The 23451-nt window shown below is 65.2% G+C and overlaps 1 protein-coding gene across 1 annotated transcript in view; it reads left to right on the plus strand.

Annotated features, from left to right (window-relative positions):
- Nucleotides 1-23451, plus strand: part of ARAP1 (ArfGAP with RhoGAP domain, ankyrin repeat and PH domain 1) — a 35174-nt gene that overhangs the window by 5036 nt on the left and 6687 nt on the right. The window contains 26 exon segments of the mRNA XM_059827407.1: nt 2391-2542; nt 4236-4306; nt 5326-5426; nt 6110-6274; nt 8724-8793; nt 9078-9198; nt 9324-9529; nt 9926-10032; nt 10118-10317; nt 10465-10550; nt 11863-12045; nt 13086-13260; nt 14963-15097; nt 15391-15526; nt 16108-16210; nt 16299-16494; nt 16834-16879; nt 17102-17265; nt 17575-17787; nt 19019-19124; nt 19406-19553; nt 19862-19945; nt 20104-20172; nt 20324-20441; nt 22184-22297; nt 23050-23192. Coding sequence (XP_059683390.1) covers nt 2391-2542; nt 4236-4306; nt 5326-5426; nt 6110-6274; nt 8724-8793; nt 9078-9198; nt 9324-9529; nt 9926-10032; nt 10118-10317; nt 10465-10550; nt 11863-12045; nt 13086-13260; nt 14963-15097; nt 15391-15526; nt 16108-16210; nt 16299-16494; nt 16834-16879; nt 17102-17265; nt 17575-17787; nt 19019-19124; nt 19406-19553; nt 19862-19945; nt 20104-20172; nt 20324-20441; nt 22184-22297; nt 23050-23192 — 3412 coding nt within the window.

Raw genomic sequence — 23451 nt, forward strand, 5'->3', positions numbered from 1 at the left:
CACGAGCATCCACTGCTGCTGGGACCCCTGAGGGTCTGGAGGTCTGAGCCATCAGCGGCAAAATCGGGGGCTCACAGCCCCGCTGCTGGCGTGGGGTTGGGGGGGGGCATCAAATCCGACCACGTTTGGGAGCTGCGTCGAGAAGCATGCCGAACGGGGTCGGTCTGCCGTCTCCCCCACGGGAGGGGTGACCCCTGGCAGGGGCTGGAGCTGGACATCCGCCCAGAAGGCTGCTGACGGCTCCTGTCACCTCTGTCCCCTGCCACAGCCGGATGCCCCCCGGGGCTTGGCCCTGGGCGGGGGGCCCAGCCGAGCGCTGCTCGGGGGGAGGACAGCAGATAAGGCGCCGGTTGGCACTTCTCTAATGGCAGACATTGCACCAGCCTGACCCTGCCCAGAGCAGGATCGGCATCGTTTTGGCACAGCTGCAGCGGGGTGCGTGTGTCAGGGGGTGCAGGGGGGTGATGGGGCACCCAGGCTGCCCCACGGAGCTGTTGCGGGGAGGGAGACGAGGCCGAGGGATGCTCCAGCAACAGGGGATGACCTGGAGAGCGGGCAGAGCATCGGGGAGGGTGTTTGGGGGAACTGGGTGTTATCTGTGCCCGGACTCTGCGGCTTCCCGGGGTGGGGGGGGGTGGGCTGGGCAGGACCGGGGCAGGGGCAGAAACGGTTTCCTCCCAAACCCTCCTGAGATGTCCCCAGTGAGAAGACGGAGGTTGTCCTCAGCCATTGCTCCACGGCACAGCCAGGGGACTGGTGGCCTTGGTGCCCGGGCTGCAGCCCCCCACCCCTGGTCCGGGGGTGCAGGGGGGGGCAAACACCATCCTGGGTGGCCATGCAGATGCAGCCCCCAGCCGGGCTCTTGCCGGGGGCTCTGCGGCTTGCAGACTGTCACCTCCCTGCCCCTGGGTCCCCGCACCCCTGGGTGCCAGCCCCCCAGCCCAGCAGCCCCTGCCTGGCGCTGCTGGGAGCAATGCTGCTGCTTGCCCTGGGCTGCTAGACAGCTCGCTGCCCACGCTTCCCTGCCAACATCCCCTAATGTATGGATGGTTGTGGCTGGTTCCCATGGAAATGGCTGCTGAGAAATGAGGTCAGCCCGACCCAGAGGAGAGCCAGCGCTCGCCGTCCTCCCCCTGCTCTGGCAACCGAGGGAGAAGTTTCCTCTCCGCAGCTCACCCCAAGCTCGGGGAGAGCTCTCGTGCACTGACCGTGGGGCCGGGAGTCACCGGGGACTGGGGTTGGCCATCCCCAGGGATCGCTGGGTGCTGGTGGCAGCCTTGGCCATGCTGAGCTTTCTCCAGCGTGGCCATGGGGAGATGCCATTAGCCGTGCCGAGGGTTGGTGCTCGGTGGGATGGGTCCGGCACCAGCTCGGGGGCTGCAGTGGAGGTGGTGGGGTTGGGGATGGGGACGGTGGCTTGAGTGCCAGCACGTGGGTCCCCATGGGGCTCACCCACCCAGCTGTGGGGCTGTGAGGGGGTCGGGGTGGGAGCAGGCAGAGCTGCCCACTCTCTGCCCGCCTCCTCTGCCCTTTCCCTGACTTCAGGGCCCGTCAATTAGGTGCCTCATATTTTTATACCCTGAAGAAACTTCCTCTTAATTTCCTGCCCTTAAAAATATCATAACCCAGAGGTTTCTATTTATTGCCCGTCTGCCTGCGACTGTCAGGAAGGCGGGAAGCAAGCGGAGAACGGGAGGCAGGAGCGGCCGAGCCCGGCTTCCCCGGGGGGCTCTGCAGGCAGGAGGAGAGTCCCCGGGGTCCCTCCTCTCCCCTGGCCAAGGTTTTGGGGCTGGGGGCACGCTGTGCTGCTCACTGACCCAGGAGAAGCCCGAGGCACCTTTTCTGGGGGCTCCTCGCTGCCCTGCATCTCCTGCGCCCACCCCACCGCGGGGACCCTGGTAGGAAGGGAGCATCCCCGGGACGCCCGTCCCGCTCGGGGACCCCGTGGCCACCTGCAAACCAGGCGAGGAAGCGGCACCGCCGTTGTTTAGACTGGAGGAGAGAAAAAAAACCTGATCCGGGACGTGGGTTTCAAGGCTGGAGGCGGCTTCTGGTGTCCTTGAGAGCCAGATAAGGAACCCGAGCCGCGGCAGCAGCGACGGGGAAGTGAGGTGGGATGCCAGAAAATATTTTCAGGCTAGAAAACATCAGTATAACCCGAGCAAGGTGAAATCTTTGCCGTGGGAGGCTGTTAGGGATTGGTCTGTGGGCTTGGGGCTGCTGGGGTTTGGGGTGTTTGATCCCGTTGGGGGGTGTAAAGCCGTCTGTGCTGGGGCCCTCTTGCACCCCGGGACCCTGCACCCATGGCTGTGGGTGCATCGGGGTTCGGAAGGCAGGGCAGGGGAGGTCCGGGGCCGGTGTAAGGCAGCGCTTGCTCCTCTCTCCCGCAGCATCCCTGCCAAAGAGGAGGTCCCCGTCCCCGACAGAGCACCCCGCGTCCCCCCGTCCCCGCCGCCCCTCCTTCCCCGCACGAAGCCGCCGCCGGCCCCGGTGCCACCGGAGCTGCCCTCCAAGGCCAACCTCCCCTTCGTGCCCGAGTTCGGTGAGTACGAGGGGGGCCGGGCTTGGGGCCCTCAAATCTTCCCCTGTCCCAAATCTTCCCTTGGGACGTCTAGCTGGGTCTGTCTGTCCATCCGCCACCACCCACCCCATGGGTGCTGTGCCTTCCTCCCCCGTCCGTCAGTCCCTCTGTCCTTGGTGGGTCCCTCCCTCCTCCATCCCCTTCTTCGCCTTCTGGGCTGGGGATTTTCAGGGGGTGCAAGATCTGGGCTGGGGAGATGGGTGCACCCTCTCTCCGGGGGGAGCAAAGGGTTTGCATGGGCTCTGAAAGCAACTGCACCGATTCAGGGAGGAAAAATAATCCCATCAGGGATGTTAAAGGCGTGCGCCTTCGCACGTCCCGGAGCTGCGGCCGGTGGGGGCTGGAGGGTGCTGGGGGTGCACGGCAGGAGCAGGATGCAGCCGTCAGCCCCGGCGCTGGGACCCCCCACCCCCTGCACAGCCTTTGGCAGCTCTCTGCGCCCGCCAGCCCCCTCCTCAGGGGGTCACCGGGGCTCGACCAGCTGAACTGGGGACCCCCGTGGAGGGGCGCAGCGCGGGTCCCAAAGCATCACCCCAGTTGGGGGCTGCTGCTGCTCTGTAACAGCAATAACTCAGCTTTATCTGCTCCTTCATTTAATAGCTTTAATCCAGCTTGAATAGCTCTGCCGAAAGGAAGAGGAAGGGCAGGGCTCTGCGGGGCGCTGGGTGCCCGCCCGGGGTCCAGCCTGGCCAGCAGCCATTCGGGAAGCGTCACTGGTTTAACTGGGAGCTGGGGTGTGTTTCAAGAGCTAGGAGAAGCCACGGGCAGAAGGGTTTTCCTTCTTCTGGGGGGTGCGGGGAGGAAAGCTGCCCCCGCCCCGTGCCCCAAAGGGTCGGCTGCTCCTCTGCACCAAAAGCCAGCGAGCGCTGGGTGCTGCAGTCTGCGGAGGGGTCCCCCCTGTAGGGACGTGCCCAGGGAGATCCTCTGCCTGCACCCCTTTCCCCCACGCAGCCCGGGAGCATCCTCGCCCTGCCGCCAATGCTGGGGCTCCCTGGACCGTAACAGCAGCCTCTGGATTAGGATTTTGGGAGCAATCTGGTCTGGGTTATGGCTAGGGTTCGGATGTCACAAAGGATGAGCTGTCTGGGGTCGCTTGTCCCCTGTGGGACGGGTGTTTGCTGGTCAGGATTTCTGCTGCCATGGGTGCTGGGCGAGGAGGAACCGGCTCCTCGCTCCTGTCCTTCTCCAGGATCTTATTTCCCGTGGGTGCGCAGGCTCGAGAGCCGCTCGCTACTCCCGTCTCTCCAACAGCCGATAAGGAGTGGAAAATCCACCCTGGAAAACAAGCTGTAGGAAAAGCTCCCAGGAGCCCCCAGCAGCAGGAGCTCCCGGGTGAAGCCACGGTGCTGGGGCTGGTAGCACCCAAGTCCCCTCCCGGCGGTGCCGGGAGGGTTGTGACAGTGCCAGGAGCTGCCACCAACAGGACTTTGCCCTTCCCCACTCTTCTCCAAACTCCTTGATACTCGCTATTGTCACACCGACGGAACGGTTGTTTGCCAAGGGCAGAGCGAGGGGGAAACCTGCTGTGCCAGCGTCCTCCTTGCCGGGCTCTGGTGCTGGCACGTCCCCGTGCCGGTTGGGACGGGCAGAGGGGTGGTGAGGGGTGATGGGACCCCTCCATGTTCATTCCCAGCATCTTCCCTCTGCTTTGCAGATGACTCGGACTACGAGGATTCCGCCTGGGAAGAGGAATTAGCCGGACCCACGGGGGAGATGGCCGACAAGGTTAGTCCCACCATGGGGGTCCTGCGTGGCGGTGGGCAGGAGCGAGTGGGGTGACCGTCCCCGAGGGAGAGGCGCTGGCATTGGGCTGTTTTGGAGATACCGGTTAGGGTTGGAGGAGCACATCTGCAGCGGCTGGAGAGGGGGCTCTGCCTCGCCGAGCACCCACTGGGTCTCCCACGGGGGCTAGAACTGGCCCACGGGCAACCCCAGGGTCCCCGGGGACTAGCACCGCCGTGCAGCCTCCCTGCAACTTGCGTGCACAGAGTGCGTGCTAGTGGACATCTGCAGCATCGCAGCCTGAATTTAATCCCTGGATTGGGGATTTATATCTGCCCGATGCTCTGGAGGCTGAATTTGGGTGGGTCTGGATGGATTTGAGGGGTTGCAGCAGCCGGAGAGACCCCTGAGCGCCTGGAGCCCCCCATCCACCTTTCCCTGGGAACAGGCTGATGGGGAGAGATGTGCCGTGGCTGCCTCTAACCCGGACCAGCCACCCCCTGTCCCGGGGCTGCAGTGTGGGGCAAGGATAAAAAGGAACCACCGTGGCAGCTTGCTGGCAGAGGCTTCCCTCTGCCAGGTCCTCTCTCACCACCCTTCACCCCCCGCCTGCAGCCACCGTCACCCCAACGACAGCTCTCAGCCCGCCCCTGGCACACGAGGGGGAAATGCAGGATTTCTCAGCAATCACAGACATTTTTGGTCCCTATAAATAACCAGCCAGCCGCTCAGCTCCTCCCCACGGCTGTGCTTCCGTCCTGCTGCGGGCAGGATCGTGCCCCTTCCCTGGGGCCGGCAGCACCCGGACACCTCCCAGCACCATGGGCATCTGCAGACCTGGGAAATGCGGGCGGTGACTTTGCATCTTGACCTCTCTTTCTCCGTCTATCCTCTGCCCATCCCTCACGGTGCAGGCAGGCAGGGAAGGGGGTCAGCACGGGGACCCCGCCGCCAGCTGCCCTCTTTGGGCAGTGGGGAGTGCGTGGGGCTGCCCACGTCAGCCACGTCTGTCCCCACAGGAGGATGCGGAGCCCGTGACGGGGCGGCCGCGGTCCCTGCGCGTCAACAGCCTCTTCAGCGAGGACGAGCTCATCGAGGACTACTACGATGCTCCCCCCGCCAAGTAGGAGCTCGCCTGCCCTGCGTGCGTGTGTGTGCATGGGCAGGGGACACGTATGTGTGCACGTGGGCTGGAGCGCTTGTGTGCGGGCACATGTGTGCACGCACAGGCAGGGAATCTGTGCGACTGCACGCGGGCAGGGGTTATCCGTGTGCGCAGTTGGTGATGCTTTGCGTGCACGTGTGTAGGCAAGGGATACGTGTGCGTGAGCCAGGGGATGCTTGTGCGTGGCGGGGGAGCGTGCGTGTAAGCACAGGCGGAGAGCACTTGTGCATGGATGTGTGCCGGGGTTTCTCGTGTCTGCACGGCTTCACGGGACACACGCGCATGTGCATGCACAGTCAGGGCGTACTAGTGTCGGGGAGCGCGCGTATGCGTGCGTGAGCAGAGACCAACTCTGCATGTCTCTGCGTTTGGGGCTGTGGCCCTGGGGGTGCCCCTGTCACCCTTCCCAGGGCTGGGATCTGCATTTCTGCTCTCCCAGGAGCTGGGGGACATGCCGGGACCCCCACCAAGGGGACTGCCACCAGGGTCCCTCTTGCAAACAGCCAGCGCTTGCATTGCCTGCGCCTCGGGGAAGGGCAAGGGGAGGCCGAAGCGTGCAGGGGGGGCTGTGCCTGCCTGGCCGCCAGCCCCCCCTGGGAACTGCCAGCTCTTAACCTCCTCCCTCGGCTCCTCGTCCGCAGCGGCGGCAGCAGCTGGAGTGACAACAGCCCCAGCCCACGCCTGCCCGCGCCCACCTTCTCCGGCAGCAGCCCCGGCACGCTCGGCGACAGCATGGAGGGCACCGCCGCCACCCCGCTCTCACCCACCATCAAAGCAGGGTGGCTGGACAAGAACCCGCCGCAGGGGTGAGTGATGTGCCGGTGGGCTGCGGACCCCCCCGCAGGTGCCTTGGCGTGGGTGCTCCGGAGGGGAGATGCTCCCCACCTGTAATTCCTGCTCACGGGGGTGTAATTTTGCTTTGGTGAAAAGCCATCCCAAGGGGTTCCTTCAGCTCCCTCCTACCCCCGATTTAGGTTAAAAATGCCCATTTTTGGTGGAAGAGCTTTTCTCAGAGCGGGTGCCACCAACAGTTGCACTGAGCCGGCTGAGGAGGAGGAGGGGAGGCTGCAGCTCGAACTTCCCCCCGGCCCCATGCCATGAGTCGGGTTCACTGGGAAATGAGCTGCCTTTGCTCTGGGGAAGCCCTGAAATAGCAGCGATCCCGAAAAGCAGCTGGCGGGGGAGAAGTGGGGTGTTTGGGCTGGATTCCTACCGACAGCATCGCCACCCCAGCTCCTCCGCCGGGTGCACGCGGGTTTTGCCTTCGCTGTGTTTGCCACGGTGGCAGTGCCTGCAGGATGCCAGCCCGACCCTGGCGTTTTGCAGTCCCAGCCCCAGCGGCTTCGCTCGAGCCGTGCTGCTGTCGGCGCCGATGCGGAGCGCCTGGTTGCAGAAGTAAAACTAGGGAGGGGTCTGCTGGGTGTGCATCCGTGTGCTCGAGGGTGAGTGAGCCCAGTGCACACAGTGTGCACAGGGAGCCCAGGGAGCCCAGCGAGCCCAGTGCACGCAGCGAGCCCAGTGCACATAGCGAGCCCAGCGAGTCCAGGGAGTCCAGCAGGCACAGTGCATGCAGTGAGCCCAGTGCATGCAGTGAGCCCAGTGAGCCCAGCGTGCACAGTGAGCCCAGCGAGCCCAGTGTGCCCAGTGCACACAGCAAGCCCAGTGCACATAGTGAGCCCAGTGAGTCCAGGGAGTCCAGCAGGCACAGTGCACGCAGTGAGCCCAGTGCACGCAGTGAGCCCAGTGCATGCAATGAGCCCAGCGAGCCCAGTGTGCCCAGTGAACCCAGGAAGCCCAGCGAGCGCAGTGTGCCCAGTGAACCCAGGAAGCCCAGCGAGTCCAGCAAGCCCAGTGTGCACAGTGAGCCCAGTGTGCACAGCGAGCCCAGCGTGCACAGCATGCACAGCAAGCCCATGGAGCCCAGCAAGCCCAGGGAGCACACTTGCCCCCATCCCAGCAGAGAACCCCCTCAAAGAGCGCCCATGCCAGTTGGGAGGCAAAAATCAAGCAGGAGACGTGAGGGATATTTGGGGGCTGCTTAATCTGGGCTACAAGGAAGCCCCGAAGCTGCAGTCCCGCCGAGGAGGAGGAAGCCCTGGCTGCTTGCAGCAGAGCAGCCTGGCTGCTGGGGAAGTGAGAGCAGCTGGAAGGTCCCTGGGAAGCTGGGGAAGCTGCTCCAGCAGCTGCTTGCGGGAGGGGGGAGCCGGAGCCTGGGGAAGGCAATGGAAGGCAAACCAGACACCCCAACCCCTCAGCAGCCAAAAGCAGGTGGAGGTCAGAGCAGGGCTGGGGGCCTCTGCACCCCATGGGACAGGGAGGAGCTCCTGAGGGGGGGCAGGAGAGCCTAGGGCAGAGCCGAGTGCTTTTAATCCCGCTTGCTTGTTGCTGGTTACGTAAAGGCCGAGCGCCGGGGTCACGTGCAGCGATGGCGAAATCCTTCCTGAGCAACCAAGCCCTAAAGCAACGGCCGCTGGGGCTGGGGGCTGGCATGGCGGTGGGGGGCCCTGGGGGTGCGGGATTGGTGGGGGGCTGCATCGCAGGACTTGAGGAGCCCCGTGGGGGCTGACGGCGGGAAGTGGCTTGGCTTCTCCTGCAGCCCTGACGCCAGGGTGGACGGGCTGCAGGGTTTAATGGCTTGCCCTACGCTGCATGGCTGGCCTGCGTGATGGGCTGGGGAGGGCGAAGGGGTCCCTGGTGGGCTCTGCTCCAGCCCTGGGGTCCCCCCTCTCCCCCTGCATCCCCATCCCAATAAAGATGCCCAGCTTCTCCCTCTGCGTGCAAGAGCCCAGGGTGCCACCAGACCCGCCTGGCACGTGTCCCCTGGATTGAACATTCACCAGCTTATAGGTCCTGAGCAGTAACCGCAAATAGGGATTGGGGGGGGCTTTTAGGGGCAGCCCCCTACCCCAGCTCCATGTTTTAATTGGTGCCCGGAGGAAAGCATGACGTCCCCATCGCTGTCCCCAGCAGTGACACGAGGGCTGGGGACACGGCGCAGGATCGATGGCGAGGTGGCCCCAGGCTTTTGGCAACTGGGGCGTGAATGCAGAAGCGGAGTGGTGCTGAGTTCAAGGGCATCAAGCAGGGAGGGGGATGCTCCAGCCTGGGGGGGGTTCATACCACCCTTCCTGCACCCCAGCCCCCTCGGGAGCAGCACCGGCCTCGGGTGGGCTGCAGCACTCGCGCCTGCCCCGCGCAGAAGGTGCAGCTGGGTCACCCCGTCCCCTCCAACGGGTCCCTCCGGTCCCTTCCCAGGTCCTACATCTACCAGAAGCGCTGGGTGAAGCTCGACGCTGACTACCTCCGCTATTTCGACAGTGAAAAGGCAAGTGGGGAGGAAGGATTTGGGGGCTCGGGGTGAGAAGGTGGCGGAGGAGCTGCCCCAGAGAAGCCACATCCCTCCAGGCATCCTGGCCATGAGCCACGGCTGTGCCAAGGGGCAGCATTCCGGGGAGCACTGATGGATGGGTGCTGGGGTGATGCCGGCACTGGGGTGGGATGCTCGGAGTCTCCCAGACAGGGATGCTCTCAGCGTCCCGAGCCCGGGGCTGTGCCCATCTCATCTCCCCGCGGCCGTGGTGGTGAGCGGTGTGTCTCTCCCCGCCCCAGGACGCCTATTCCAAGCGGTTCATCCCCGTCTCCTCCATCTCCCGCGTTGCCAGCGTCGGGGACCAGAAATTCGAGGTCATCACCAACAACCGCAACTTCGTGTTTCGGGCCGAGAGTGACGGTGAGCGATGGGGGTCCCTGCTCCTGGGTGGCCCCAGCTGGTCCCCCTCCCCTGGCCCAAAGGATGAGCCCCGGAGGCTCCTGGCCCTGGGCTGATCCTGACCCATCTCCCCTCCGGCCCCACAGCGGACCGTAACGAGTGGATACGGACCCTGCAGCAGATCGTGGAGGATCGGAAGAGCAAAGCTCTGGAGAGGATGTCGATGTCCCCGACCACCAACGGCGCCGCTGACCCGGCTGACAAGAGCGGCTTCCTGGAGCTGCGGGGGTTTAAGCACAAGCTCTTCGTGGCGGTGGCGGGGGACAAAGTTTTCCTCTACAAGAACGCAGAGGTGGGTTGCTGGGAGCAGAGCTGTGGCACCACGGGGGACCCCGATGCTGTTTCGAGGGGGACCCCTTCCCTTGGCGTCCACAGCCTGAGCAGAGCGACAGTCAACCGGGGCATCCCAGGGCTGCCATCCCCCCGAATGGGGACGGCTCTCACCCCGCTGTCTCCGAGCCTTGGGGTCCCGCAGGAGCATCGCACCCATCGCACCCCCGGGGCCGGGAGCTGGGCTGGGAAGGGGCCCGGGGACCCCAGCTCCCAGCCACTGGCACCGGTGCGGTGTGCAGGCGGCAGTGCAGGCAGCCCCAGCACCAGCTCCTGCAGGCAGTGCATCATCTGTACCCCCCCCAGGAGGGGGCCCCCGCTGCCCTCCCTCACCTCTCTGCCCCCCCACGCCCACCAGGACTATCGGCTGGGGATTGGCATCACCTACATCGAGATGAACGTGGGGAACGTCAAGGAGGTGGACCGGAGGGGCTTCGATCTCACGACGCCGTACAGGATCTTCAGGTGACCCGAGGGAACGGAGGGGGTACCGGCGGTGCTACCCCCCTCCCAAAGCTGTGCCGTTCCTCACCCCCATCCCCACCGGCAGCTTCTCCGCCGACTCGGACCAGGAGAAAGAGGAGTGGGTGGAAGCCATGCAGCAGTCCATCGCCGAGGCTCTCTCCAACTCGGAGGTGGCGGAGAGGATCTGGGCGGTGGAGTCCAACCGCTTCTGCGCCGACTGCGGCTCACCCAAGCCCGACTGGGCCTCCATCAACCTCTGCGTCGTCATCTGCAAGAGATGCGCAGGTACCTGCGTCCTGGGGCGGGGGGAGCGAGAAGAGGCCGTGCATCCCCTGCCCTGGGTGGGGATGCAGGGTGCGAGGCACAGGGGACCCCGTTGGCTTGGCCTCTCCCACCCCAAAACAGGTCCCTAATGGCTCGTCTCGCTGGCAGGGGAGCACCGGGGCTTGGGCCCCGGCATCACCAAAGTCCGGAGCCTGAAGATGGACAGGAAGGTGTGGACGGAGGAGCTGATCGAGGTATTGGCACAGACTGACCCCGAAAGCCCTTTTGGGGGAGACACCCTGTCTCCTCCCCATGGCAGACCCACTGGCTACAGGCTGGGGACCGCAGGAGCAGGGCAGGGTTTTTCCAGCCTGATCCAAGCCGTGATGCTGCCGTGTGCCATGGCCTGTGGACAGCCGGCACCCACCCGGCCACCCCGGCGAGGACAAGCGGCACTTGTGCGCCCGCACCGCAAACAGACGGCGTCTGTGTGTCCATGGGGAAACGGCTGCGGAGCCGCCGGGAGCAGCCGTGGAGAGATGGCTGTGGGGCCGGGGGCATGGGGCCAAGTGGCAGAGCAGCCCCTCGAAGCGGTGCGGCCACCGGTGCGGAGGAATGCGTCGGCGCAGCCAGCGCTGGGGTGGGCGGGGGGAGCCGGGATTTGTTACCAGACCCAACCCGGCCGCCATTTCCAGCCGGCGGACCCTGGCTGGCCCCGCTCTTCCCAGCCGCCCCGGTCGGATCCTGCATTCCTGCCTGGCGTCCCACCCGCGCAGCCCCCGCCTCCGGCATCGCCTGCTCCCTGAGCCCCCAAACGCTTCCAGCTGCTGCCGGTGGCTGCTCCCCTTCCCCTCCCCTCTCCGGGAAGGCTGCCCTGAACCCCGCCGGGATGCCAACACCCCCGGCCCCCCTACCCGCTCCAGCCTCTCCCCGACCCCCAGCCCCGCTTCCACCCGTGCCACCCCAAAGATCTTGGGGGTGCTGGCAGAGCACCCCATGGGCTTGTTGGGGCGATGTGGGGCTCCCTGAGACAGGGCTAAACCCCTGTTGCTGAACGCTGGGCTGAGCATCGCTTGGGATGGCGAGGGGCCACGGGAAGCCCTTTAAATCCACCCCCATGGAAGCTGAGTACAACCCCCCCACCCGCAGCTGGGTGCTGCTTTCCAGATGTGATTTTTCGGGGCAGGAAGGGGGGGTCAGCGGCTGCGGGGGCTGCCAGACGCCAGGGCTGAGGCGCCGGTGCTGCCGGGACATGGGGCTGGGCAGGGAGCAGCACTGCATGCCTGCAGTGGGTGGGTGCTCCTGCACCCCGCTCACCCGTGGTCCCTGCTCCCCGTGCACTACCCGTCATCCCCCCCCATGCTCTGCCTGCACCCCGCTGCTCCCCTGGGCATCAGTAATGCGGTGGCGTTGGGCTGTGAACATCCCCATAAGCACAGCTACTGCCGTGCTCATCTCCCCCCCCAGGGAAAGACCCCCGGAGACTCCCCATAAAGCATCCCCCACGCCCAGCCACGCTCCATCCCCCGGCAGCACCGTCACATCAGCCTCTCCTTGCCCCGGCAGCTCTTCCACCAGATCGGCAACGCCGTGGCCAACCAGTTCTGGGCTGCCAATGTGCCCCCCAGCGAGGCCATCTCCCCCACCAGCGGCAGCCAGGAGAGGAGGCGCTTCCTCATCGCCAAATACCGGGAGGGCAAGTACCGCCGCTACCACCCGCTCTTCGGCAACCAGGAGGAGCTCGACAGGGTCAGTGGCCCCCGGGGCTGGGCACCGTCTCGGGGGTCCCGCCTGGGTGCTAAGTGGTGCTGAGCCGGGGTCCTGAGGTTGTTTTGGGGAGCAAGGTCTCTGCCCGAGCAGGCTGCCCAGCCTCGTGCATGGGGTTGGATGGTTTCCCACCCTCCCTCCCTGCCTGTATCCCTGCCTGTATCCCCCCAGCCCCTGCGGCACACCCTATGTCCCCACCGTGCACCCCGAGCCGAAGCCTGGGGTCTCCAGGAGGGACGAGCTGGCTGTGGGGACAGGATGATGGCTGTGCGATGGGGCACAAGCAGCTTCATTTCCAGGCTGGAGAGCCCGGTCTGAGGCAGGATACCCCCTCCCACAGCCAGACCCCCCCGGATTCATCTCTCCCTGGCTTGGAAATGATGCTGGGGTCCAGCATTGGGCTGGAGTGGGGTTCAAGGAGGGCTGGTTCTGCGTGGGTGCCCTGGTTGCAGCAGCTTGAAGCCCCTCCTGATCCCCGGAGCACCCCACAGCAGGTGGGGACAGAGGTGCCCAGCCAGCACCCCCCATCCCTGGCCAGGGCACCCATTCCCGGTGCTGGGCTGGAGCCTCATGCCGCTCTCCACAACCGGCATGGGGAACGCCATCCCGGCGCTCCAGCCGCCAGCCCTTCGCCTCCCCTCTCCGCCATGGCTCCGCTGGCTGCCTTCGGCGCTGCCGTGTTTGCACAAGAGCCGGGGGTGCGCGGGGGGCCCGGGCGGCCGCGGGAATTCGCATGTGGGCTTGTTTGTTTTTCTGCTCCGGCTAGCCCGTCCCGCCCCGCTGCCGTATGACTTCACCCCGGCTCCTTAAGGGAGGGATTCGCCGCCTGCTCCAAACTTTTTCTCCCAGTTCCAGCCTCCTTTGTCCTGCCCAGGCAGCCGGGAGGCGGCGGGGGTCCGGCTGTTCGCCGTGCTCCCCACCCGGCTCCTTTCGCCAGGGTGGCTCCTCGCTGGGGGTATCCTCCTCCTCGTCCTCCTCGGGAGCCTTCGGCCTCACCCGCCGCCCTCCCGGCTCTGCCACAGGCTCTGTGCGCGGCCGTCACCACCAGTGACCTGGCGGAGACGCAGGCTCTGCTCTTCTGTGGGGCGGCGGTGACCTGTGCCACCGGGGACCCCCAGTGCCCGACGCCCCTGGACCTGGCCGAGAAGAGCGGGCAGAGGCTGCAGATGGAGTTCCTGCTCCACAACAAAACCTCAGGTAAGGGCTGGCCCCTTGCAGCCCCCATGGGCTTAAACCCACCGCCGGCATTCCCGGAGCCGGGGAGGAGAGCTGCCGGGGTGTCCTGGGGGACACAGGGATGTTTTGAGTCGGTTCTGGCTCTGTATCCTGCCCAGCGCCTTCCCGGCACGGGGCTCTCCGGCTTGCTTGGCACCCCGGCAGAGGGGTTTTGGGGAGACCCCCACACTCTTGGGTTGGGGCTGGGTGGGGGCCAGGGAGGGAGGCTCTGTCCCAGCCGGGGGTGCAGGTTCAGAGCCTTGCTGGGGATGCAGGCTGGTGCTCCGGGCACCAGGAGGGACGGGGCGAGCTCTCCCGCGCCGTCCTGGCACACTGCGGGCATCGCCGGCAGCCTCTGGGGACATCCCCCCTGCCAGCCAGGCAGCCCCCACCTCCAGCAAACCCCCCAGGGCCAGGGGAGGTCTGACCGTTCTGTAGGGCATCCCCCTAAAAACCCCCTCCCGTGCTGCTGAACGCGCCGAACCCCGCTCCGGGTGGGCTGACGGCTCCTGCGGAACCGATCCGCACCCTAACGCCGGGCGAACCTCCGTCCCTGGAATGCTTGGGCAGCTGGGATGGAGGTGTGCCGGGGCCGGCCGGCGCCTGCTGTAGCCGTCACCTCCCTCGCCGCCTCGGCGGCCAAGTCCGTCCCGCGGAAGCTGGAGTTTGCCCAGGCTTGCTGTTCCAGACATGTCAGCACAAAAGGGGTCTGGGAGAGCGGCGAGGCCTCCCGGCTGTCCCGGTGACCCGCAGAAACACAAACCCCTGAGCTCATCACGCCGGGGCCGGCTCCGGCTAGCGTCTCCGGAGTCCTGGGATTGCTGGGGTCGACAAGCCCAGTGCCATGCATGGAGCAGGGCTCTGCGTCCTCCTGGGTTTCCCTGTCTCTAGAGCTCCGGGCAGCCCAGCAGTCTGACCTGGGGGTGCTTTAGGGGTGTCCCTGCACCCCGTCTCCGCCTGGTCCCCATAGGAAATGGGGGGATGCCTCTCACCAGTGGGCAAGGTGGGGAAACTGAGGCAGGGGGGACATGCCCGTGGTCAGACGGAGAGGCTGCGGCAGAGCCCTGGGTCATTATTACAGCTGCAGGACTGCGGTGCTCTGCCCTTCTCCTCCCCCGGAGCAGCGGGGACCTGGGACAGCCCGGGGGAGACCTCACCGGTGGGGGAGTCCTGTCCCCACCTTCCCATGACATCCCCATGCCATCCCAGCTCAGTGCCCAGGGCTGGTCTGCAGGGTGTATGCGGGATGCGGGATGCAGGAAGCAGGATGCCATCCCACCGGATGAGCCTGACCCTGCTGACCCCCAGGGAGCCCCAGATTTGGGGGCCAGAGCTGCTCCTTGCACCCCAGCCGTGCCGTGGTGGGGGCTCGTGGTGCAGCCTGTGGGATGCTTTTGGGCTCCTGCTTCTTGTGCTGAGCCGGGGAACACGCAGCTCTTTTGGGGGACTGGCGGGGGGAATGTGGCTGGTGTCACCGCTGCAGCCCCTGTCCAACTAGCCCCTCATGTCACATCAGCAAAGCACCCGGGGGACGACATGGACCCCTGTCACCCCATCCCTGACCCAGCAGGGTCCCGCTCCATCCCACTGCATCCCGTAGCTGCCAGGACCCCATCAGAAGCACTCTGGGGGGGTTCTGCAGGGGGGTGCAACTCCCCGTGACAGCCTCTCGCCCCATTTGCAGAGACGCCGCGCCTGGAAGTGGGGGGCAGTGAGGAGAAGCCCTATTTGGTGCCCCTGCCCTCCGTCACTCACAATGGCTTCCTCTACAAGACCCCCTCCATGGCCAAGCCCGTCAGCGAGCGGAAGGGCCAGGAAGGTACGTGGGGACCCACGGGGCTGGGAAATAGGGGTGCAGGGGGGTAGGGGGCTCAGAGCTGGCCCCGAGAGGGGTGCCGGGGAGGCTGGCGGGGGGACTGCACCATCCCCTGCTCTCCAGGGCATTGAAAAGGTACCAGGGAGGAGCAGCATCACCTGGCCACCTCAGTTCGAGGAGGGTTGCAGCGGGTGGGCACCCAGTGCGTGCTGCGGGGCCACCCAGGCTGGGTTGGTGGGTGACCTCGGTCTGGCCGGAGCGCACGGGGCTGCCCAGCACCATCCTGTGCCGCACAGAGTTCAGCCGGCGGTGGTGCACGCTGCAGGACGGCGTCCTCAGCTACTACGAGAACGACCGCAACGCCGTGCCCAACGGCGAGATCAAGGTGGAGGAGATCGTGTGCCTGGTGAACAACCCGCCCCATGCCCACGGGTAAGGCCGTACCCCCACGCCGTGTCCTACAGCACCCCGACATCCCCTCCGCTCCCACAGGGCTGGGCACAGCCGCTGCCTCGCTCATGGGTGGTGGCACAGGGGGGGCTGCTGTCCCCAACCCCACCACTGGCTCCTCTGGCACTTGTGGCATGACTGACCCAGGTCTCTTTGCAAGGATTCTGTGTAAACCCTTTGTAGCTCCTCTGCAGCCCCTTTTGCAGCCCCTCTGCAATACCTCTGCAGCCCCTCTGCAGCCCCTTTGCAATCCCTTTGCAGCCGCTCTGCAACCACTTTGCAGCTGCTCTGCAACCCCTTTGTAACCCCGTTGCATCCCCTTTGTAACCCCTTTGCAGCCCCTCTGCAGCCCCTGGGCTCCCTGTCGGAGCGTGCACGGCAGCACGGGGATGCTGGAGGGCTTCGGGACGTGGTGGGGGGATCCCAAACCGCATCAGCCCTCGGCAGAGCTGGTGGCAGACATGCAGCGGGACGTTCCCCCTATCCGGGATGCCCCTGGCACCCAACCAGCTCCGTCCCACCACCCACTGGCGTTCAGGCCCCCCTTTCCCTCCCTCCCGCAGGATCGAGAGCACTTTTGAGGTCTACATTGAGTCGGAGAGGCTCTACCTCTTCGGGCTGGAGAGCCCCGACTCCGCTCGGGAATGGCTCAAGTCCATTGCCAAGGTAGGATGCGGTGGGCTGGGGGTGGCCGTGGATGCCGGACGGAGCTGGGTGCCGCGGTGCTGACGGGTCCCTCTCTTCCCCGGCTCAGTCCTTTGTCCATCCCCGCGCCGAGGAGCTGCTGGCTCTCGACTTCGAGCGGATCGGCCGGCTGCACTACAAGGGCGGCCTCAACCTGGAGCGAGCCAAGGAGGGCTGGTTCGCCCTGGCCGGCTCCGCGCTCCACGTCTGCTTCGAGGACAGCGAGCGGCAGGAGCCTCTCCAGCTGCGCAAGCTGCAGGAGCTCTGTGCGTGCCCCCGCCACGCCACGGGGCCCCCCCAGGCTGGGAGGGACCTTGGGGGGGGGCGGTATCTGCCAAATCCTCTTCCGAGCATCTGGGTTGCACCCAGCTTTTGGGTGGGAGGCTGGTGGATGCTGCTCCGATGGAGCTCGGGGTCCCTCCACTGAGTGGGATGCAACCACTCTTCCTCCTCTCCATCCTCTTCCCCATCCCTGGAAAGTCGCTCCTTGTCCCATTTGGGCTGGAGCTGGACCCGTTGGCACAGACCCCCATGGCGCGTGGGGCTGGGGGGGCCGGGGGACCCCATGTTCCCACGGGTGACGGTCTCTCTGCCTTCCCTTCCAGCCATCCAGGGAGACAACGAGGTGCTGGTGCTGGTGGAGAGGCGGAGGTAAGAGCGGGGGGGGGGTTAGACCCCTACAAAATATCACACCCTGGCCAAGCCCCCCCTCCTCCTGGGGTGCCTTCACCCTCCCTGCAGTGACTGGGGACCCCCAAAAGAGAGTCGGGTCCATCCCCAGGCCCCTGGGGCCAGCCTTCCTGGGGGTCCTGGCTACGTGGGGGGGTTTGGGGGGGCGGCTGGCCCCCCCGCTGAGGCAGGCGTTGCCGGCAGGACACTGTACATCCAGGGGGAGAGGAAGCTGGATTTCCTGGGCTGGGTCCATGCCATCCAGAAGGCTGCGGGCAGCTCGGGGGACACCTTGTCGGAACAGCAGCTGACGGAGTCGGATGTCCCGCTGCTGGTGGACCGCTGCATCGACTACATCACCCAGTGCGGTACGTGCCGTCACCCGCTGCCGGATGCCGGTGGGGATCCTGTCAGACCCAGCAGCCTGAGACCTGACGCGCTCGTGACACGTGTTTCCCTCCCTCCCTGAGCATTCACTGCAGCTCCGTGGGAGGGCTCCGGCCGGAGCAGGGCTTTGGCTCCAGCCCGCGGCTCCTCGGCGGTGGCGGCAACACCTGCAGGGTGGGAATCGCCGCGGCATCGGCAGTGTTTGATGGGGAGCCAGCGGGCGGGCGGGGGGCCGTGAGGGGTGGCTGTCCCCCACGGAGGGGGTCTCATCCCCACCGGCTCTGCCGCAGGGCTGACGTCCGAGGGCATCTACCGCAAGAGCGGGCAAAACTCGAAGACCACCAGCCTGCTGGAGATGCTGCGCCGGGACGCCCGCAGCGTCCGCCTGAAGGAGGGCGAGCACCAGGTGGACAACGTCGCCAACACCCTCAAACGCTTCTTCCGCGACCTCGGGGACGGGCTCTTCACCGGGCGGTGGGGCCAGGACTGGCTGCGGGCGACGGGTGAGCCCTGGGGGGCTGCTGGGGGGGGGGACAGTGGGAGGAGGGGGTCGGGGTCCCTGGCTCTGCTGCAGCCCCCTTTGTCCTCTCCTCCGGGCTGTGTGGAGGGGGGAGCACATCTGGGCCCCACGTGTTTCAGGGGCTCGAGCAGTGGGTGGGGAGCGGAGCGCGCCCACGCTGACCCCATGCAGCCCCGTGCTCCGTCACGGCTGGGGCTGAGGCAGGGCAGAGAGCCAGACCCCTCCCGGCCCTTCGCTTCTGGATCCGGCCCCTGAATACCAGGGATGGACACACCCAGCAGCAAAACAGCCGTGAGTGCTGTGGAGCTGGGATGCTCCAGCCCTGTGAAGCTGGAATGCTCCAGCCCTGTGGAGGTGGGGTGCTCCAGCCCTGGGATGCTCCAGCCCCGTGGAGCTGGGGTGCTCTGACCCCTTGGAGGTGGGATGCTCCATCCCAATGGACGTGGGATGCTCTGGCTCTGTGGAGCTGAGATACTCTGGCCCCATGGAGGTGGGATGCTCCATCCCAATGGAGGTGGGATGCTCCAGTGCTGAGATGCTCCAACCCCATGGAGCTGGGGTGCCTTGGCCCCATGGAACTGGGATGCTCCAATGCTGAGACGCTCCAGCCCCATGGACCTGGGTTGCTCTGGCCCTGTGGAGCTGGGATGCTCCATTCCCATGGAGGTGGGATGCTCTGCTCTGTGAAACTGGGATGCTCCAGCCCCGTGGAGCTGGGGTGCTCTGACCCCATGGAGGTGGGATGCTCCATCCCAATGGACGTGGGATGCTCTGGCTCTGTGGAGCTGGGATACTCTGGCCCCATGGAGGTGGGATGCTCCATCCCAATGGAGGTGGGATGCTCCAGTGCTGAGATGCTCCAACCCCATGGAGCTGGGGTACTCTGGCCCCATGGAGCTGGGATGCTCCAATGCTGAGACGCTCCAGCCCCATGGACCTGGGTTGCTCTGGCCCTGTGGAGCTGGGATGCTCCATTCCCGTGGAGGTGGGATGCTCTGCTCTGTGAAACTGGGATGCTCCAGCCCCGTGGAGCTGGGATACTCCATTCCCATGAAGCTAGGACGCTCTAGCCTCATGGAGCTGGGATGCTCTGTTCCCATGGTGGGACAGGAGGGTCCAAGGTGGGGTCTGGAGAGGGGATGGTGGGGCCGTGGGTCTTAATCTCACCTTCACGCCCCTCCACGCTCATCCTCTGGCTCGTGCTCCTCTCGCAGCACTGGAGGACGAGGAGGAGAAGATCGGCGAGTACCGGCGGCTCCTGGGCACCCTCCCCACGGTGAACCGGGCCACGCTGAAGGCGCTCATCAACCACCTCTTTCGGTACGGTGTGGGTGGTGGGTCCACGGCACGGCCGAGCCTGGGCTCCCCAAGCCCCAGTGGGGCATCACCCCGTCCACTGTGGGGTCCTGGGGAGGCTGTGGGGTTGGAGGAGAGCCCTTGTCCCTCCATCCACAACCCAAACAAGGAAAGGAGCAGGAGTTGGGGTCAAGCTGTGCCCAGAGCTGAGTATCACATCCCAATGTGGGGCGTATTCCCCTTGGCAAGGCTGAGAAGATCCCAGGGGGGCCCCAGAGCAGGAATCATACCGGGGTTCCCCGCAGGGTTCAGCGCTTCTCCGGGGAGAACCAGATGAACACGCACAACCTGGCCATCGTCTTCGGGCCCACGCTCTTCCAGACAGACGGGAAGGACTACAAGGCGGGACGCGTGGTGGAGGACCTCATCAGCCACTACGTGAAGATCTTTAATGTAGGTTCACCCCCACCCACCCCCCGGAGCTGCGCTGGGTGAGGCCGATGTGTGGATGTTCCCAAGGGATGGGGAGGTGGAAGGAGGAGAAAGCTGCATCTACTCTGTCTGCAGACATCTCCTTGCACTGGAGATGAGGGGAGGGGGGGTCCATGTCCCTGCAAACCCAGGAGACCCCTGAGCCTGGAGGTGCTGGCACCACTGGCAGGGGAGCAGATTTCCCTGGGGACCCTCATCTGCTGCTGCAGTGAAACTTAAGGGTGGTCTGGTCAGCCCTGATGGCCCCCTGGACTCCTCTTCCTTGGCAGGTCAACGACCAAGAGATGAAGAAGCAGCAGGATGAGATCATGGCCATCATGAAGATGCGGGAGGCAGCGTCCAGCGGGACACAGGTGGGTCCTGGACATGGGGACCTCCCTGGGGCACCCTCTTTGCATGGGGACCTGACTGCCTGCTCCAGCATCTCCTGGAGATGCCCCAGGCAGGGGGTGTCCACGCTGGGTGGGGGGGATTTAGCTGCAGGTTGAAGTGCTTTCCCGTTGCCCACCAGCAAGCCGGGGACTTCATCTGCACTGTCTACCTGGAGGAGAAGAAGACAGACACAGAGCAGCACGTCAAGGTGAGCAGTGGAGCGGAGGGCGCAGAGGGAACAGGGACCCCCTGGTTGCATGTGGTGACATGGGGGGATGCTCTGAGCTGGCACGAGGGTGGCACGGCCCCGGGCGCTGGCTGATGGAGACCTGTCCCTTCCCTCTGTCCCTCCCTCCCAGATCCCGGCCACAATGACAGCTGAGGAGCTCACCTTCGAGATCCTGGACCGGAGGAAAATCGTCATGAAGGAGAAGGACTATTGGAGCTGCTTTGAAGTGAACGAGAGAGAGGAGGCAGGTTGGTGTGGGGGCATGAGGGCAGTGGGAACGGGGATGGGGACGAGGACAGGGGGAGATGGAGATGGGGATGGGGATGATGGGGATGGGGATGATGGGGATGGGGATGATGGACATGGAGACAGGGATGGAGATGGAGACAGGGATGGACACAGGGATGGGGATGGAGATGGGGATGGGGTTGATGGAGATGGAGATGATGGAGATGGGGATGATGGAGATGGGGATGGGGATGATGGGGATGATGGGGATGGAGATGATGGGGATGATGGGGATGGAGATGATGGGGATGATGGGGATGGAGATGATGGAGATGGGGATGGAGATGATGGAGATGGGGATGGAGATGGGTATGGAGATAGGCATGGGGATGGAGATGGGGATGGAGATGGGAATGAAGATAGGCATGGGGATGGAGATGGGGATGGAGATGGAGATGGAGATGGGGATGGAGATGGAGATGGGGATGGGGATGGGAATGAAGATTGAGATGGGGATGGAGATGGGAATGAAGATGGAGATGGAGATGGAGATGGGAATGAAAATGGAGATGGAGATGGGAATGAAAATGGAGATGGAGATGGGAATGAAAATGGAGATGGAGATGGAGATGGGAATGAAGATGGAGATGGAGATGGAGATGGGAATGAAGATGGAGATGGAGATAGGGATGGTGATGGTGATGGGGGTGAGAAGGCTCCCATGGGGACCGCACCACGGAGCAAGGCTGGGACAGGCTTCAGGTGCTTGGGGGAGAAGGGCTGTGGTGCTGCAGCTTTGCTCGCCACATCCAGGTTGCACGTGGCCGAGTGCTCCAGATGGGCCGGCGGTTTGGGCCGGGACCCACAGGGCATCTGTCTGCGCCCTTAGGGGTTCAAATGCTTTTGAAGCTTGCCGGGGGTGTCTGGGCTCTCCGGCCACCAAAGGGAGCAGTCCTGGGGTGCCTGTAGGCTGCAGCAAGTGAGAGCTTGGCATGAGCAGGATGAGACCCCGGTCCTGCCTGCCGGTGCCTTGAGCTCCTGCTGCCGGCTGAGCGTGCCTGAGGGCCGTGCCTGGCAGGGAGACAGGCAGGATGCTGAGCATGGCAGTGCACTGGGCATCACTGAAAGCCTCTGCTGAGATGGTTTGGTCCTTGCCAAGCCCAAGCCGTCAAGCTCAGGTCCCCTCGGCAAAGTGTGGGTGCTGCCTGCCCCGCTCCGCTTGGGGAAGCACCGAAGTGCCATGCTCAGCTGAGCACCACCCAGTTACTAAAAATAAAAAGGATCCTCAGGCTGTGCAGGGGCTAAAATTAGCCTAAATTTGAATATTCACCTATGAACTGTTATGAAATCCTTGCCTCGCCTTTCGCTTGCGTGGAAACACGCGTGTTTGAAGTAACTCCCTGCATGTTTTGCAAGCACACGTGCAGATTCCAGCCTGGCTACAGCAGGCTACGTGTTCAAAACATACATGTTCTGCAATTTCGGCATGTGTTGGCAGTTGTGCCTTAGCCACATTGCGGTCCCCGCCGGTCCCCGCTGCGCGCGTACCACGGGCCAAAAGTCACCTCCCGGGGGGACCATTAGGAAGCGGCAGCACCGTGAAATGAATCCAGTTACAAGGCGATGGTGCTGTGAGGGAGGTCTGCTCGGGGACAGGCAGGACCTTGGCAGACCCTTGGGACACACGTGTGACCCCCCCGCCTTGGTGGGTGCCAGCCCCCAGGGATGCTGCCTGACCCCTGCCTGTCTCCCTGCCCGACAGAACGGCCCTTGCACTACTCGGAAAAAGTCCTGCCCATTTTGCACTGCCTGGGGACCGACAGTTACCTGGTGGTGAAGAAGCAGATGTCCATGGAGAACATGCTCATCTACCTCGGTGAGGAGCCAGGGAGCCAGGGCAGGGAGAGGAGGGATGGGATGGGGTCGGGGATGGGATGGGGTCAGGGATGGGATGGGGATGGGGACAGGGATGGGGATGGGGACAGGGATGGGGATGGGATGGGGTCAGGGATGGGCTGGAGATGGGGACAGGGATGGGGATGGGATGGGGTTGGGGATGGGATGGAGTTGGGGATGGGGTCGGGGATGGGGTGGGGATGGGGACAGGGATGGGGATGGGGACAGGGATGGGGATGGGATGGGGTCAGGGATGGGATGGAGTTGGGGATGGGGTCGGGGATGGGATGGGGATGGGGACAGGGATGGGGATGGGATGGAGTCAGGGATGGGATGGAGTTGGGGATGGGGTCAGGGATGGGATGGGGATGGGGACAGGGATGGGGATGGGGACAGGGATGGGGACAGCTCCCCGTCCTGCCGACTGCGACCCCGCAGAGAATCCCCATGGGATCAACCATCCCAGGGCCGCATCCTGCCTGGCCGTGCAAGCGGAGCCCGGTTAGCACGTGGCTGGGAGCCCCCCAATATGGGGTCGTAGCTGGGTGCTGCACACAGCGCCGTGGCGGAGAGGGTCCTGCCTGCCCTGCCTGGGCTGGGAGCAGGCAGCAGCCGGGGGTCTGCGGTGAGGGGGCTGAGGGGGGGTTGCCCTTGCTATTGCCCCATGGGACTGGCTCTGGCTGCACCCCGTGTCCTTTCTGGGGGGCCTGACCCCCAGGGGTCTGCCCCCAGCCAGCAGAGTGGGCGACTGCAAGCACGGCATGATGAAGTTTCGGGAGGAGAGGAACCTGCTGGGGCTCGGCCTGAGCACCGGCTTCCACGACCGCTACTTCATCCTCAACCACGCCTGCCTGCGCCTCTACAAGGAAGTGCGGGTGAGCCCTGCCTGCCGGCTGCCTGCGAGGCAACGCTCCCTTCCCCTGCCTGCCCTGCCCTGCCCTTCCCCTGCCTTCACTTTCCTTCCCAGCTGTGCCGTGTTGTGACCCTGTGCCGGGTGTCCCTGAGGATGTGGGACCCATGTGGGCTGGCATCGCATGGGCGTGCAGGCAGCCATGGGGCTGGCATTGCACAGGCATCGCAGGCAGCCATGGGGCTGGCATTGCACAGGCATTGCAGGCAGCCATGGGGCTGGCA

Source organism: Gavia stellata, chromosome 1 (genome assembly GCF_030936135.1).
Source record: "Gavia stellata isolate bGavSte3 chromosome 1, bGavSte3.hap2, whole genome shotgun sequence".
NCBI classification, from domain to species: Eukaryota; Metazoa; Chordata; class Aves; order Gaviiformes; family Gaviidae; genus Gavia; species Gavia stellata.